The sequence below is a fragment of the Triticum aestivum genome, chromosome 5B (genome assembly GCF_018294505.1).
Source record: "Triticum aestivum cultivar Chinese Spring chromosome 5B, IWGSC CS RefSeq v2.1, whole genome shotgun sequence".
Classification (NCBI taxonomy): domain Eukaryota; kingdom Viridiplantae; phylum Streptophyta; class Magnoliopsida; order Poales; family Poaceae; genus Triticum; species Triticum aestivum.
The window spans coordinates 526,025,454-526,040,498 of record NC_057807.1 but is presented as its reverse complement, the minus strand read 5'-3'; the positions used below and the strand labels follow the sequence as shown (position 1 = coordinate 526,040,498).

The 15,045-nt window shown below is 43.0% G+C and overlaps 2 protein-coding genes across 4 annotated transcripts; one reads left to right on the top strand and one right to left on the bottom strand.

The window, feature by feature from the left end:
* Positions 1 to 264: 264 nt before the first annotated feature.
* On the top strand, positions 265 to 1,586 carry LOC123114958 (uncharacterized protein At2g29880-like). The gene is made up of 3 exons (XM_044536305.1): positions 265 to 431; positions 934 to 1,042; positions 1,156 to 1,586. Exons 2-3 carry the CDS (start codon positions 934 to 936, stop codon positions 1,584 to 1,586), a joined length of 540 nt encoding a protein of 179 aa, XP_044392240.1. The 5' UTR covers positions 265 to 431.
* An 822-nt stretch (positions 1,587 to 2,408) lies between these two features.
* Positions 2,409 to 4,431, bottom strand: LOC123116742 (protein ALP1-like). 3 transcript variants are annotated; one of them, XM_044537660.1, is made up of 3 exons: positions 4,329 to 4,431; positions 3,319 to 3,801; positions 2,409 to 3,226 (listed from the first exon to the last, which is right to left on the bottom strand). In XM_044537660.1, exons 2-3 carry the CDS (start codon positions 3,793 to 3,795, stop codon positions 2,576 to 2,578), a joined length of 1,128 nt encoding a protein of 375 aa, XP_044393595.1. In that variant the 5' UTR covers positions 3,796 to 3,801; positions 4,329 to 4,431; the 3' UTR covers positions 2,409 to 2,575. The 3 variants fall into 3 exon arrangements, with proteins under 3 accessions (XP_044393595.1, XP_044393597.1, XP_044393596.1); XM_044537662.1 differs by having other exon boundaries at positions 3,319 to 3,725; positions 4,329 to 4,426; XM_044537661.1 differs by having other exon boundaries at positions 3,319 to 3,772; positions 4,329 to 4,422.
* Between the last annotated feature and the right edge of the window lie 10,614 nt (positions 4,432 to 15,045).

The window sequence follows — 15,045 nt, the reverse complement described above, 5'->3', positions numbered from 1 at the left end:
TTGATTCATGGGATTTTTGTAGAATTTTATGGATTTTTTCCTCTGGTAATCGTTTGATTTACAGGAATAGAAACCTTGGGAATCAATCCTATGGATTTTCCCCTTCTCTATTTCACAGGAAAGTTCCCAAGAGGTCGAAGCTCTCGGAAAGAATCCTGGCGGGAAAAAAAGCGCGCGCGCTCGCTCACCGCGCGCTCAGTTTTCGCGGTAAATAAACGCTCGCGTAACTTCTCACAAGACACATCGCAAACAGAAGCACCGCCCCCCAGTTCCTTCAGCATCGACCTAGTCGTGCTGCGCCGCCACGGCCGGCCGGCCGCCCGGCCTTCTGCCCAGGTCCTCGGCCTGCTGCCTGGCCTTCTGCTCAGCTGGTCAGCTCCTCGGCCGGCCTCCTTGCTTCTATTCCTCCGTATAGGAAGTCCAGCAACAAGGTACGAGGCAACTCCAAAAGCCAGATCCGGTCCTCCTTTGCTTCCCATGATTTCCCATGAATTTGTAGATATTATACACATAGATTAGACTGATTTGCTTAGTATTAGTTTGCAACCTGCTGTAGATTCTCTCTGATTTTTTAGATCGAGCTTGTTATTTCAGGATTTGGGGATTTTCTTTGCAGCTATTAGGTAAAAAAATAAGAGGTCTCAGATTTGACTAAATTCTCAATTCACTATGTATTTGCTAATGTCTAGCTCGTTTATTTAGCAATTGAGTTGCACGACTGTGTCCTGATGGTACCCATATTTTTACTTTTCCTCTGGTTCTTTGGCACTGTATGAGCAGCATGAGCTTATTTTCTTCATAGCTATTGGATCATCACGTGGTAATTTTTTTGTCTGCACAAGGCACTAAAATTTCCCTTTTCAAGGATTCTATTCTGAACAAATATCATTTGTGCCCTGTAAAAATTGTATGCCAACAATATGATGCATGTAGATGGCTGATCGACGTTGCTTGTCTGAGCGACAAGGCCATCATCTGCAATCAAATGGTGCAATTGATCTTGAAGTTGATGGTGGGACTACAGGTCTTCATCCAGAAATAGGTAAGTTCTGATGTTACGGTGACACTGATAAACTTAGATATGCAATTTTATTTTATTTTTTGATCTGTTATTGATTTAGAAACTAAATTTGTACAATTATGTTGAATATCTAGGAATCACAAAAGGTAACTCTCGAGCCAAATGGAGTCACCAAATGAAGCTGTACCTTATTAAACTCCTAAAAGATCACGATGTGCCTGGTTTTCGGACACAGAATGCTTGGAGCAAGGAGGCATGGAATAATATTCTTCATCAACTCAATCAAAAGTTTGATCAGTCATTTACTCTCAACCAAGTCAAACAGAAGGAGCAAGATCTGAAGAGAGACTATCATACTGTGAAAAAGTTGTTGGATGTAAGTGGCTTTGGATGGGATAAGGACAGAAAAATGGTAGACGCACCTGATAGTGTTTGGGCAAGCTTTACTGCTCGTACGAACAGCAAGGATGCTCTCCAATGGAAAGAAAGATCATTTCCCTTTTATGAAGAATTAGCTCCACTCTATGAAGATGACTTCAACATAATATTCACAATTCCATTGTAACTATTTTACCTTGCAGCCTAAACTTTGTATATAATGTTTGATTGTTCTAAGCAAGTCTTTGGAACTATTCTCTAGGTCGTTATGCTGAAGGGAGAACTCGCCAAGGCATGGACCATTATACTAGCAAGAGGAAGTATGCACCAGTTCCCTTGTCACAGTTGACACCGATGGCTGATCTCGATCAATCACCATCACCTACTATGCCGGTTACCGGTGAGTCGGACATGCGGTTTACTTTAGATGAAGAACTTGAGGAAACCAACTTGGATTCTCCCCCGCATCTATCTACACCTATTCAGCATGTGCAAGCCCCTCCAAGATCCACACAAATGGAGAAACATGACACTAGGCGTGGGAAAAAACAGAAGCGTAGTGCTACTGATGACTTCCATGAGAAGTATTTAAAACTGAAGAAGGAAGAAATTGATCGATTTGCTGCCATTGAGGATAAGAAGCTAGAGGACCCCTACAGCATCAACAAGTGTATCACAGCAATTGAAGGCTTGGAAGGTCTACAACTAGGAGATATGCTGATGGCATCAGATATCTTCAAATGTAAGGAGAACAGGGAAGTTTTCTTGTCCTACTCTACTAATGAACTACGGTTGGCTTGGCTTAAAAGAGAGATTGCACGTGCCCAAACAAATGATCAAAATTAGCCATTGTGGTGGACTGGTGGTGATCCACTATGATCAGAGGTCATATTTTAGGGAAGCTTTTGGTCTGTGGGTGTCATATACTTTTGTCTAGTTAAATTGGTCATAGAACTGACCATGATGGTTTAGTATATTTTGATAGGTATGTCGAGAGACTTTTGGTTAGGCATGCAGCAAAACTAGCTTGATCATAAGCATGAAGTCCAAGAATGGTATTACAACTTGCATCTCATATTTCAAGTACATGAATGGTAGCAGAACTTGGATAAAATATTACATATTCTGAGATCTTCGTGATACATATTGTGCCCACATTTGCTGTGCTATATAATCTCATTTTTGATTCCCAGCTTCTCTGGAGTAATTAAAAGCATGTATATCATTGTGATAGTTGTGGTCTCCACTTGGCACATCAACAAATTGTTCTTGATCAATCTCCACAGTAGTATTCTCAGGCCATGAAAAATCTCCATCATGCAAACGTATGAAATTGTGCAGCACACAACTAGCAACTGATATGTCAATTTGTTTGGTCACCGAGTAATGTGAAGCCACTCTCAATATCGGAAATCTCATTTTTAGTATACCAATAATCCTCTCGATATGATTTCGGAGTTGTGCATGTCGTAGGTTGAATAATTCCTTGTAATTTATTGGCCTTTGGCGAGCTCTTCCTTGTTCTTGTAAGTGGTACCTAGTACCACGATATGGAGCCAAAAGTTGTGGTGTGTTTGCATAACCAGCATCTACAAGGTAAAATTTTCCGGGGGGTACTTGAAAACCATGGTTAAGTGCATCCTGTAGGACTCTTGCATCTGAAGCCGATCCCTCCCAACCAGCATGCACATGCACAAACTTCAGATCAAAATCACATGCTACCATAACATTTTGCGACAATGTTTGCTTCCTATTGCGATATGGTTCTTGCTCATCAGCAGGTAGTTTCAATGGAATATGTGTACCATCTATAGCGTTGATGCAATCCTGCATAAATACAAGTACATAAGCCATATAATCTTCTCTATAAAATTTTGAAATTATGTTACTCTAACTTGATCATAAGCATTTATACATACCATAAAGAAAGGGTAGAACTTTTCTTTACTCAAGATTGGATGCGGGTGTAGGGAAGGTGAACGTATGTATACAGAATAGAGTTCAGTAATTGCACTGAGCACTTCACCAAAATAGTAACTGATTGTTTGTCCACTATGCTGAAACCAATCTGCCAAAGTATCATTTGTTGCATTCTTAGATAATGCATACAAAAATATAGCCACTTGTTCTTCTACTGAGACATCTCTTCCATCAACAAGGCGATCATTCTCGCGCAATTTCTGAACCAAAGCTTGAAATATATCAGTCTCCATTCTGAAGTGCCTTTTGCATAGGTCTTCATGTCCATTTAAAATTTCATTTACACGCCGTGCGCCTGTGAGTATTGAAGTGTGCATAGGTCTCCTTGAGGAATATGAGTGTTCTCCTAAAGTAGGAAGAACAAAAAGAGCAAACTCATCCTCACTCTTTGATCTGCGACAGTAGCTAGGATCCATTGGACGCTATGAAAACAAGCCTGTGGAAAATTACTGAGTTATCATGACTTCACAAGTTTAAATGTAAACTACTTAATTTGTCTAGTCAAAACTTGTACTAGTAATTTATTGGTCGATCAACAAGGACTAATTCTGGCATGCTAGTCACTTAGTGTTACTCTGGATTTTTTTGGCAGATAACTGATACAGCTTGGTGCAGATCATTGAACTGGGTGATGATATTAGGACACCTGATTTGATTCTTTCTTGCATTTTACCTCTACGTATATGTTTGAATAAGTTACAGCATGCAGAAACCAAAAAAGAATATAGCTTCTGATGGTGATGGTTGTTGCTGACATGATGCTATGGGGTGGCCGGGTGGGTTGAAAATTGTAACCACGAAACTAAAACAGACATGGCGCTGTCGATTTTCTAGATTTCGGATGGCCAGCGACAGCAAAGGAAACATGTACAGTAGGTGAACTAAGTTGAGATTTGAGAGACAACCAAGCAAGTGCAGCAAAGGGAATATATGCATTAGAAGAACTAACCTCAGATTTTTCAGAGACGGTCAAGCAAGTACGAGGAAAACTTCAGCAAAACTTCAGCTATAGCAAAGACTTGCTTGTAACGTTCTGGTGCATATGAATCGAAACTTAGAGCTGTATGAAGTGCAGAGCTTGTATATGTACTGCTGCAACCTAACGGCTAGTTTAGTGACCAACGGCTACTTGTTTGAATGCACAGCCTTCAAAATAATAATATTATAATGCCTTGAGTTCCTATGTTTTTCCTACGCTCCCATCAAACACGCACTTGTGCCAAATCCTGTGTTTTCCATTCCCATAGGATTCATGTGGACAGGGCATGCCAATCCTCCATTTTTCCTATTCCTCCACTTTTCCTATCCTATGAATCAAAGGAGCCCTAAATCACAATTCTACCTATCAATCTGTGGCCAGAGTTTTCGCTTTCCCCTTATTTCCCCAATCAATGGCGTGCGAGCGTCGGCAACCTCCTCCTCCTGTCTTTGTTGGGCTGGGCTTCTACCACCTTCTGGACGGGCTCCAAACCGACCACGGCTGGGCTTCCCTTCACGGCCAGCAAATTCTTACCCTAAAAAAAGAACAAGCCCAAGCCCACCGCTAAATTAAGGATGGCGCTACGCGTTATCCGACTGCGTCCCCACTTCTGATCAACTCCCACCATACGTCCCGCTGCGTCCCCTGGTCCGCAAACACTGATGATGTTTCTGAAACATGGGCGACGTTCCAACCGCCGACTTGCATCAACGGCTTATATGCAACATCGAAAATGTTCCCGTAGTTGTAGCAATGTTGCAATCCCGTCCGAGCTCTGCATCACCGGCGTTGTCCGCACTGCTCACAAGTTCATGCCGCGGCAGCATGGCCAGGACGGTCAGAAGCCGACAAACCATGGGTGATCGACGACGTCGGGTGAGGGAAGGGGAAGATGGAATGAGGGAGGGTCGTGGCGTGAGAAGCGGAGGATTTGTGTGGAGGGAGTGGATAAGAATGAAGGGATTCTAAGGGTGCCACTCTCAGGAAGCCACGCCACTAGTATGTTTTGTGAGTGATGTTGGCCAGCATGGGGATTACCGGTGGTAATATTTTTCTATAGTGTGAGTGGGAGACATAAATTTTCAAATATGTTAATCAAGTATAAACATTTTGATTTTTTTATGGTGTGCTCATCTGACCTTTAAGGGATACACTAGTAGAAAACGGCCCATTAGTCCCGGTTCCATAGGCCCATTAGTCTCGGTTCAGCAACAGAGGCAAAAAGAACGGGACTAAAGCCCAAATATTTTAGTCTCGGTTCAGCAACAGAGGCAAAAAGAACGGGACTAAAGCCCAAATATTTTAGTCTCGGTTGGTCTACGAACCGGGACAAAAGGGGCTCCGCGTGGCTGCTGCGCAGCACTCACGTAGAAGGACTTTTAGTCTCGGTTGGTAACACCAACCGGGACCAAAAGGGTTTTTTTAAGGGGGGTTTAGGGGTTTTGGAGGGTTTAGGGGTTTCATATTGTGTTAGCTAGCTACTACATATAAATTGAAGTGACATCTTTTTCTCCGTGCTTGCTCGACCCTAGCTACTATGTAGCTAGTTAGCTAGTGATCTTGGTTGGTTAGTTAGCTAGTGATACGTCTCCGTCGTATCTATAATTGTTGATTGTTTCATGTCAATATTATTCAACTTTTACATACTTTTGTCAACTTTTTATATGATTTATTTGGACTAACTTACTTATCCAGTGTTCAATGTCAGTTCCTATTTGTTGCATGTTTTTATTTCGCAGAAAATCCATATCAAACGAAGTCCAAACGCGATAAAAATTTACGGAGAATTATTTTGAAATATATGTGATTTTCTAGGAGGTGGAATGAACGCAAACGGGGGCCCACAATGCCCACAACTCACCAGGGCCCAGGCGCGCCCTGGTGTCTTGTGCCCTCCTCGAACGTCGGCTGGAGCCCTTCTTCTGGCGCAAGAAAGATAATTTATGGGAAAAAATCGTGTAAAAATTTCAGCGCAATCGGAGTTACGGATCTCCTGGAATTTAAGAAACCATGAAGCACTACAAAAAAATACACTTCCGTGATGATACGTGTTTGTCATAGTAGGTCACGTTTTGGGCTGGGCTTCTACCACCTTCTGGACGGGCTCCAAACCGACCATGGCTGGGCTTCCCTTCAGGGCCAGCAAATTCTTACCCTAAAATAAATAACAAGCCCAAGCCCGCCGCTAAATTAAGGATGGCGCTACTTTATCCGACTACGTCCCCACTGCTGATCAACTCCCATCATACGTCATGCTGCGTCCCCTGGTCCGCAAACACTGATTATGTTTCTGAAACATGGGCGGCATTCTAAACCTCTGACTTGCATCAATGGCTTGTCTGCAACATCAAAAATGTTCTCGTAGTTGTAGCAATGTTGCAATCTCGACCGGGCTCTGCATCACATCGGCGTTGTCCACACTGGCCACAAGTTCATGACGCGACAGCATGGCCAGGACGGTCAGAAGCCGATGAACCATGGGTGATCGACGACGCCGGTAGAGAGAGGGGGGAGATGAAATGGGGGAGGGCGGCGGCGTGAGAAGCATAGAACTTGTGTGGAGGGAGTGGATAAGAACGAAGGGATTTTAAGGGCGCCACTCTCCCTACTTTGGGCCGGGCCAAATTTGTAGCGTTGGCTCAGGAAGCCACGCCACTAGTATCATTTTCGAGTGACGTTGGCTAGCATGGCAAATGTCGGTCGTAATATTTTTCTATATTGTGAGAAAGAGACATAATTTTTAAAATGTGTTAATGAAGTCTAAACATTTCGATTTTTTTTATGGTGTGCTCATCTAACCTTTAAAGGATATAGTTAAACTATTAGAGTGTTGCACACAAGTTCCCTAATGTCTACTACGCAACCTTCTTCTTGTAGACGTCGTTGGGCCTCCAAGTGCAGAGGTTTGTAGGACAGTAGCAAATTTCCCTCAAGTGGATGACCTAAGTTTTATCAATCCGTGGGAGGCGTAGGATGAAGATGGTCGCTCTCAAACAACCCTGCAACCAAATACCAAAGAGTCTCTTGTGTCCCCAACACACCCAATACAATGGTAAATTGTATAGATGCACTAGTTCGGCGAAGAGATGGTGATACAAGTGCAATATGGATAGTAGATATATGTTTTTGCTCATCAAAGCTTGGGGGACAAAAAATATCATCTTTATCAAACATAGCATCCCCAAGCTTGTGGCTTTGCATATCATTAGCACCATGGATATTCAAGGAATTCATACTAACAACATTGCAATCATGCTCATCATTCAAATATTTAGTGCCAAACATTTTAATGCATTCTTCTTCTAACACTTTGGCACAATTTTCCTTTTCATCATACTCACGAAAGATATTAAAAAGATGAAGCGTATGAGGCAAACTCAATTCCATTTTTTTGTAATTTTCTTTTATAGACTAAACTAGTGATAAAACAAGAAGCAAAAAGATTCAATTGCAAGATCTAAAGATATACCTTCAAGCACTCATCTCCCCGGCAACGGCGCCAGAAAAGAGCTTGATGTCTACAACGCAACCTTCTTCTTGTAGACGTTGTTGGGCCTCCAAGTGCAGAGGTTTGTAGGACAGTAGAAAATTTCCCTCAAGTGGATGACCTAAGGTTTATCAATCCGTGGGAGGTGTAGGATGAAGATGGTCTATCTCAAACAACCCTGCAACCAAATAACAAAGAGTCTCTTGTGTCCCCAACACACCCAATACAATGGTAAATTGTATAGGTGCACTAGTTCGGCGAAGAGATGGTGATACAAGTGCAATATGGATGGTAAATATAGGTTTTTGTAATCTGAAAATATAAAAACAGCAAGGTAACTAATGATAAAAGTGAGCGTAAACGGTATTGCAATGCTAGGAAAAAGGCCTAGGGTTCATACTTTCACTAGTGCAAATTCTCTCAACAATAATAACATAATTGGATCATATAACTATCCCTCAACATGCAACAAAGAGTCACTCCAAAGTCACTAATAGTGGAGAACAAACGATGAGATTATGGTAGGGTACAAAACCACCTCAAAGTTATTCTTTCCAATCAATCCGTTGGGCTATTCCTATAAGTGTCACAAACAGCCCTAGAGTTCGTACTAGAATAACACCTTAAGACACAAATCAACCAAAACCCTAATGTCACCTAGATACTCCAATGTCACCTCAAGTATCCATGGGTATGATTATACGATATGTGTCACACAATCTCAGATTCATCTATTCAACCAACACATAGAACCTCAAAAAGTGCCCCAAAGTTTCTACCGGAGAATCACGACGAAAACGTGTGCCAACCCCTATGCATAAGTTCATGGGCGGAACCCGCAAGTTGATCACCAAAACATACATCAAGTGAATCACGTGATATCCCATTGTCACCACAGATACGCACGGCAAGACATACATCAAGTGTTCTCAAATCATTAAAGACTCAATCGGATAAGATAACTTCAAAGGGAAAACTCGATCCATTACAAGAGAGAAGAGGGGGAGAAGAAACATAAGATCCAACTATAATAGCAAAGCTCGCGATACATCAAGATCGTGCTAAATCAAGAACACGAGAGAGAGAGAGAGAGATCAAACACATAGCTACTGGTACATACCCTCAACCCCGAGGGTGAACTACTCCCTCCTCGTCATGGAGAGCGCCGGGATGATGAAGATGGCCACCGGTGAGGGTTCCCCCCTCCGGCAGGGTGCCGGAATAGGGTCCCGATTGACTTTTGGTGGCTACAGAGGCTTGCGGCGGCAGAACTCCCGATCTATTATGTTCTTCGAAGTTTTTAGGGTACGTGGGTATATATGGGTGAAAGAAGTACGTCGGTGGACCTCCGGGCTGTCCACGAGGCAGGGGGCGCGCCCTAGGGGGGTGGGCGCGCCCCCCACCCTCGTGGGCAGCCCGGGACTCCCCTAGTGCACTTATGGTACTCCGTGGGCTTCTTCTGGTCCAATAATAAGTTCTGTGGAGTTTCAGGTTAATTGGACTCCGTTTGATATTCCTTTTCTTCGAAACACTGAAATAGACAAAAATCAACAATTCTGGGTTGGGCCTCCGGTTAATAGGTTAGTCCCAAAAATAATATAAAAGTGGATAATAAAGCCCAAAATTGTCCAAAACAGTAGATAATATAGCATGGAGCAATCAAAAATTATAGATACGTTGGAGACGTATCATTCCCACATTCGTTACTTACAAATTGAAGCATTTCATCCTAGGACCGTATTTTCCAACTTAAATTGGTGTGTTAAGGTAAACTCATAGGTTTATATCATTTGGACTTGACATGTTACAAAAGTTTCTACACAAATGTTGAAAACACTCGCACACTTTTTAACTTGGATATGAATCATGTTTTTTTGGTTTTCATTTAAATTGATGGGCAAAATATAAATAATTTTGAGTGCGTTAGTGGCGTGGACACCATATTCAGTGACACTTTGTTGGCGTCTTCTTTATGCCCACGACATCAGTAGATTGTGTCAATGGTGTTGGGAAATGCAGCGGTCGTCATCGTTTTGGAGGATGATGACCATGAGAAGATGGTGGATGTTGGCAATGACGAAGCAATCGACATGGTGGTCAGGGATCCTGAACCAGACTGCCGTACAATTGCCTTGGAGGTCGGTGATCCTCAAAGCTACCATTGCTCCAAGCGCCTCCAAGCTTGCCGCCACTAGGCTCTCTATGTTACTTGTTGGTTTGCATTGGATTTGAATATATGACAGTGGATTAACACCCCCCCCCTCACGCGTTAGTGAAAATCCTACACAATCGCATTCAAACCGCTCAAATCCCTAATCAGATATGCTTTGTTTGGTCCCAAATTGAAGCATACAAGTAGATTTGATGCCTAAATCAAGGCGCGAATGGTATGATCGATGCGTAACTCGGTGCCATTTGGGACAGAGGGCACACCTCCATTGACGAACGCATTCCTAAGGAGTGATGAAGCCGGTGCTTGACGTTGATACGTCTCCGTCGTATCTACTTTTCCAAATACTTTTGCCCTTGTTTTGGACTCTAACTTGTGTGATTTGAATGGAACTAACCCGGACTGACGTTGTTTCCAGCAGAATTGCCATGGTGTTGTTTTTGTGCAGAAAATAAAAGTTCTCGGAACGACCTGAAACTCCACGGAATATCTTAGGATAATTAATAAAAAATCCTCGCCAAAGAAGAAGACCAGGGGGCCTACACCCTGTCCACGAGGGTGGGGGTGCCCCCCCGGGCGCGCCCCCCTACCTCGTGGGCCCCCTGGTGACCCTCCGACGCCAACTCCAACTCCATATATTGGCCTTCGGAGAGAAAAAATCAGAGAGAAGAAATCATCGCGTTTTACGATACGGAGCCGCCGCCAAGCCCTAATCTCTCTCGGGAGGGCTGATCTGGAGTCCGTTCGGGGCTCCGGAGAGGGGGATTCGTCGCCGTCGTCATCATCAACCATCCTCCATCACCAACTTCATGATGCTCACCGCCGTGCGTGAGTAATTCCATCGTAGGCTTGCTGGACGGTGATGGATTGGATGAGATTTATCATGTAATCGAGTTAGTTTTGTTAGGGTTTGATCCCTAGTATCCACTATGTTCTGAGATTGATGTTGCTATGACTTTGTTATGCTTAATGCTTGTCACTAGGGCCCGAGTGCCATGATTTTAGATCTGAACCTATTACGTTTTCATGAATATATGTGAGTTCATGATCCTATCTTGCAAGTCTATAGTCACCTACTATGCGTTATGATCCGGCAACCCCGAAGTGACAATAATCGGAACCACTCCCGGTGATGACCATATTCTGAGGAGTTCATGTATTCACTATGTGCTAATGCTTTGTTCCGGTTCTCTATTAAAAGGAGGCCTTAATATCCCTTAGTTTCCAATAGGACCCCGCTGCCACGAGAGGGTAGGACAAAAGATGTCATGCAAGTTCTTTTCCATAAGCACGTATGACTATATTCGGAATACATGCCTACATTACATTGATGAACTGGAGCTAGTTCTGTGTCACCCTATGTTATGACTGTTACATGATGAACCACATCTGGCATAATTATACATCACTGATCCGGTGCCTACGAGTTTTCCATATACTAGTTCTCGCTTATTTACTTTTCCGTTGTTGCTGTTACAATCACTACAAAATACCAAAAACATTACTTTTGCTGCCTTTACTTTTGTTACAGTTATCACCACTATCATATTACTTTGCTACTAAACACCTTGCTGCAGATATTAAGTTTCCAGGTGTGGTTGAATTGACAACTCAGCTGCTAATACTTGAGAATATTCTTTGGCTCCCCTTGTGTCGAATCAACAAATTTGGGTTGAATACTCTACCCTCGAAAACTGTTGCGATCCCCTATACTTGTGGGTTATCAGACATCGGTGCTCGCCGTCTAGATCTTGGCTACGATACTTGCCGCCACTGCTCGCCAATCAGATCTTGTGCTCTCCAGCATCGGTGAGAGAGGGGGGAGTGAGAGGGGAGAGTGAGCGGGGAGAGTAGGGTGAGGGAATTTATGGCGCCACTTCATGAAACAAGGCACCGTCTCCCACACACGTGCCTAGAGTTTCATCATCGGGGCCTGACTCTGGAATACGGCCAATTTGAGAGTTCCTCCAGAGCCAAGCTCAAATATGCTTTAAGGTTCATGTGGGCCAAGATTTAGGTGCAACTCAAGCAACCAAACAGGCCAAAATTGCGTCCATCGGCCCTGACTAATGTAGTCTACCAAACGCATCCTAAGAGAGGCTGTGATTTTATTTTTTATTTTTTTGAGGCTGAGAATTTCAATTACTTGTATAGTGATGATGTTTAGTGGTTTAAGTCTTTTTTTCCTTTGTGTGGATATGTTTATAGTAGTTAAAGTTATGCATGAACTCGGAATAGTGTTACAGTACAAATTGGAAATCGCTCTTCAGAACGAAATATACAATAACTTAAGTTATAAAGAACTGTGTGGCCAAAATATTTGTCGTTTGGATCACTCGCCAGCTTACCTCGCTAGGCAAGACAATCCTTGCCGACGGAGGCGAGCCGATTTGGCTAGCTCAGTCAAACGAAGAAAAAGCTGGAAACCGCAGGATACGAGGTAGGCTCGCTCAAGAACCAAATCCCTTGCTTCCTTGCACCTTTAAGGGATATAATTAAACTATTAGAGTGTTACACACAAGTTCTCACATACATTGCTGACAAATTGAAGCATATTCCAGGACCGTATTTTCCAACTTAAATCTGGCTTGTTGAGGCAAACTCATAGGTTTATATCATTTGGACTTGACATGTTACAAAAAATTCTACGCAAAGTTAAAAACACTCACACACTTTTTAACTTGGATATGAATCATGGTTTTTTGGCATTCATTTTAATTGATGGACAAATTATAAATAAATTTGAGCACATTAGTGGTGTGGACACCGTATTCAAGGTTGTTAGTAAATATAGTTAAGAGCATGGTTAATAGTATAGCCAACTGCGGGCTATAAGACTAGCCACAATGCATAGTAACATACACTAGTAACATACACAAATCCCTAGACTATGTTACTACCTTCATAGTGGGTAGTAACATAAGTGTGGTAACATGCAAAGCTTCATTTATTAGGTTATAGACTCATATTGCATTGGGACATGTGATGTTACAGTAACTAGCTAAGTTACTGTAACTACCTCTCTCCTTATTAACTCATTGCCACATAAGCAAAGTTGCTGAGTTGGACTCAATGTTACTACTGAAGTTACTCCCACTGTGGCTAGTTTAAGCCATTGCCATGTCATCTATGGCCCATCTTATAACCAATATGTACAATAGTTGATTAGAAGAGTGTACTACTTTTTTATTATATGGCTCACCTTTCACTCTCATAAAGTGCCTAGGAGCACGTGCTAGAGCTGGCTCTTCACCAAGAGCCCGCTTACCTTCTCTCTCCTATTTTCTTTCTTCCAACTAAGTAAGAATATACTAGTTTATTTCTTATAGCCAGCTGACTCAGCTCTATTGTACTTGCTCTAATGGTGTCTTCTTTATGCCAACACCAACAACAAATTATGTCAATGGTGTTGGGAAATGCGCCGGTCACCGTCGTTTAAAATGATGACCATGAGAAGATGCTTGATGTTGGCAATGGCGAAGCGGTCGAGATGGAGGATGCTGGCAATGACGAAGCAATCGACATGGAGGTCAGGGCTCTTGAACCAGAATGCCCTACAATGCCCTTGGAGGTCGACGATCCTGAAGGATACCACCGATTCAAGCGCCTTCGAGCTTGCCGCTATGAGGCTCTCTCTGCTGCTTGTTGGTTTGCATTGGATTTGAATGTATGTAAGTGGATTAACACCCCCAGCGTGGTTAGTGAAAATCCTATGCAATCTCATTCAAACCGCTCAAATCCCTAATCAAATATGCTTTGTTTTGTCCCAAATTGAAGCCTACAAGTAGAATTCGATGCCTAAACTGAGGCACGAACGGTATGATCGATGACATCTGGGACAAAGGGCTTACCGCCATTGACGAACGCGTGCCTGAGCCCTGAGGAGTGATGAAGCCGGTGCTTGACACTAGTGCTCGCCGTCCAGATCTTGGCTCCAATACTCGCCGCCGTTGCTCGCCGTTCAAATCTTGTGCTCGCCACCGCCGGTGAGAGGGGAGAGTGAGCGGTGGGAGAAGGGTGATGGAATCTATGGCGCCACTTCACGAAACAACACACTGTTTTCGGCCTGCACGTGCAACCTCATCCACCCACGTGCCTAGAGTTTCGTCGTTGGGGCCTGGCTTTGGAATACAGTAAATTTGAGAGTTCCTCCAGAGCCAAGCCCAGAGATGCTTTAAGGTTCATGTGATGTGCAACTCAAGGAACCAAACAGGCCAAAATCGCATCCATCGGGCCTGGCTGACTGAGGCTAATGTAGTCTACCAAACGCATCCTAAAAGAGGTTGAGTCGAATTGGCGGGAAATTTCAATTACTTGTATAGTGATGGTTTTTAGTGGTTCAAGTCTTCTTTTTTCTTTGCGTGGATATGCTTATAGTAGTTAAAGTTATGCATGAACTCGGTACAATATTATAGTACAAATTGAAAATCGTTGTTCAAACTTCAGACCGACAAATTTCAGTGACTGGGGTTATAAAGAACCGTGTGACAAAAACATCTGTTGTTCCACGAGTACTGTAGTGGAGTATGTGTGAATGTGATGTGAGAAAAATAAAACTTGTTGCTGCACGCTGTGGAACCCTTTGCTTAGCATGAGAGGCAATGCCGACAGCACTAGCGGAAGACTTCTTTCCCGTCTGCACAGGTTCGGTCATCGTACTGCAGATTCCAAAGCCATCATCGTGGTACTGTGTTCCTTTCCAAGTCAGTCGTGCTCCTTTCAAAGACATTTCTTCTATCGAAAGTTTGGTTCCCTCATAATCGTTCACACAAGCATTCTCCCACTGTCACTGAAAACCCATCAATCAGCTAGTAAACTGATTTAATTTCTGAGTACTAGTACCACGACTGAGCGATGCTCCTCCTCGCAAAAAAAAAAGAAAAACAAAAAAAACGATGCTCCATTGGCCATCGATCGAAATTTCGACGTGTCCATCACACTCGTACAGAATAGCATGCATTTTTCTCTTAGCCCCCCTTTCTATGATTTTTTCCCTGTGTTCGCAGAAATAGGTTAATTTTTTACTATGT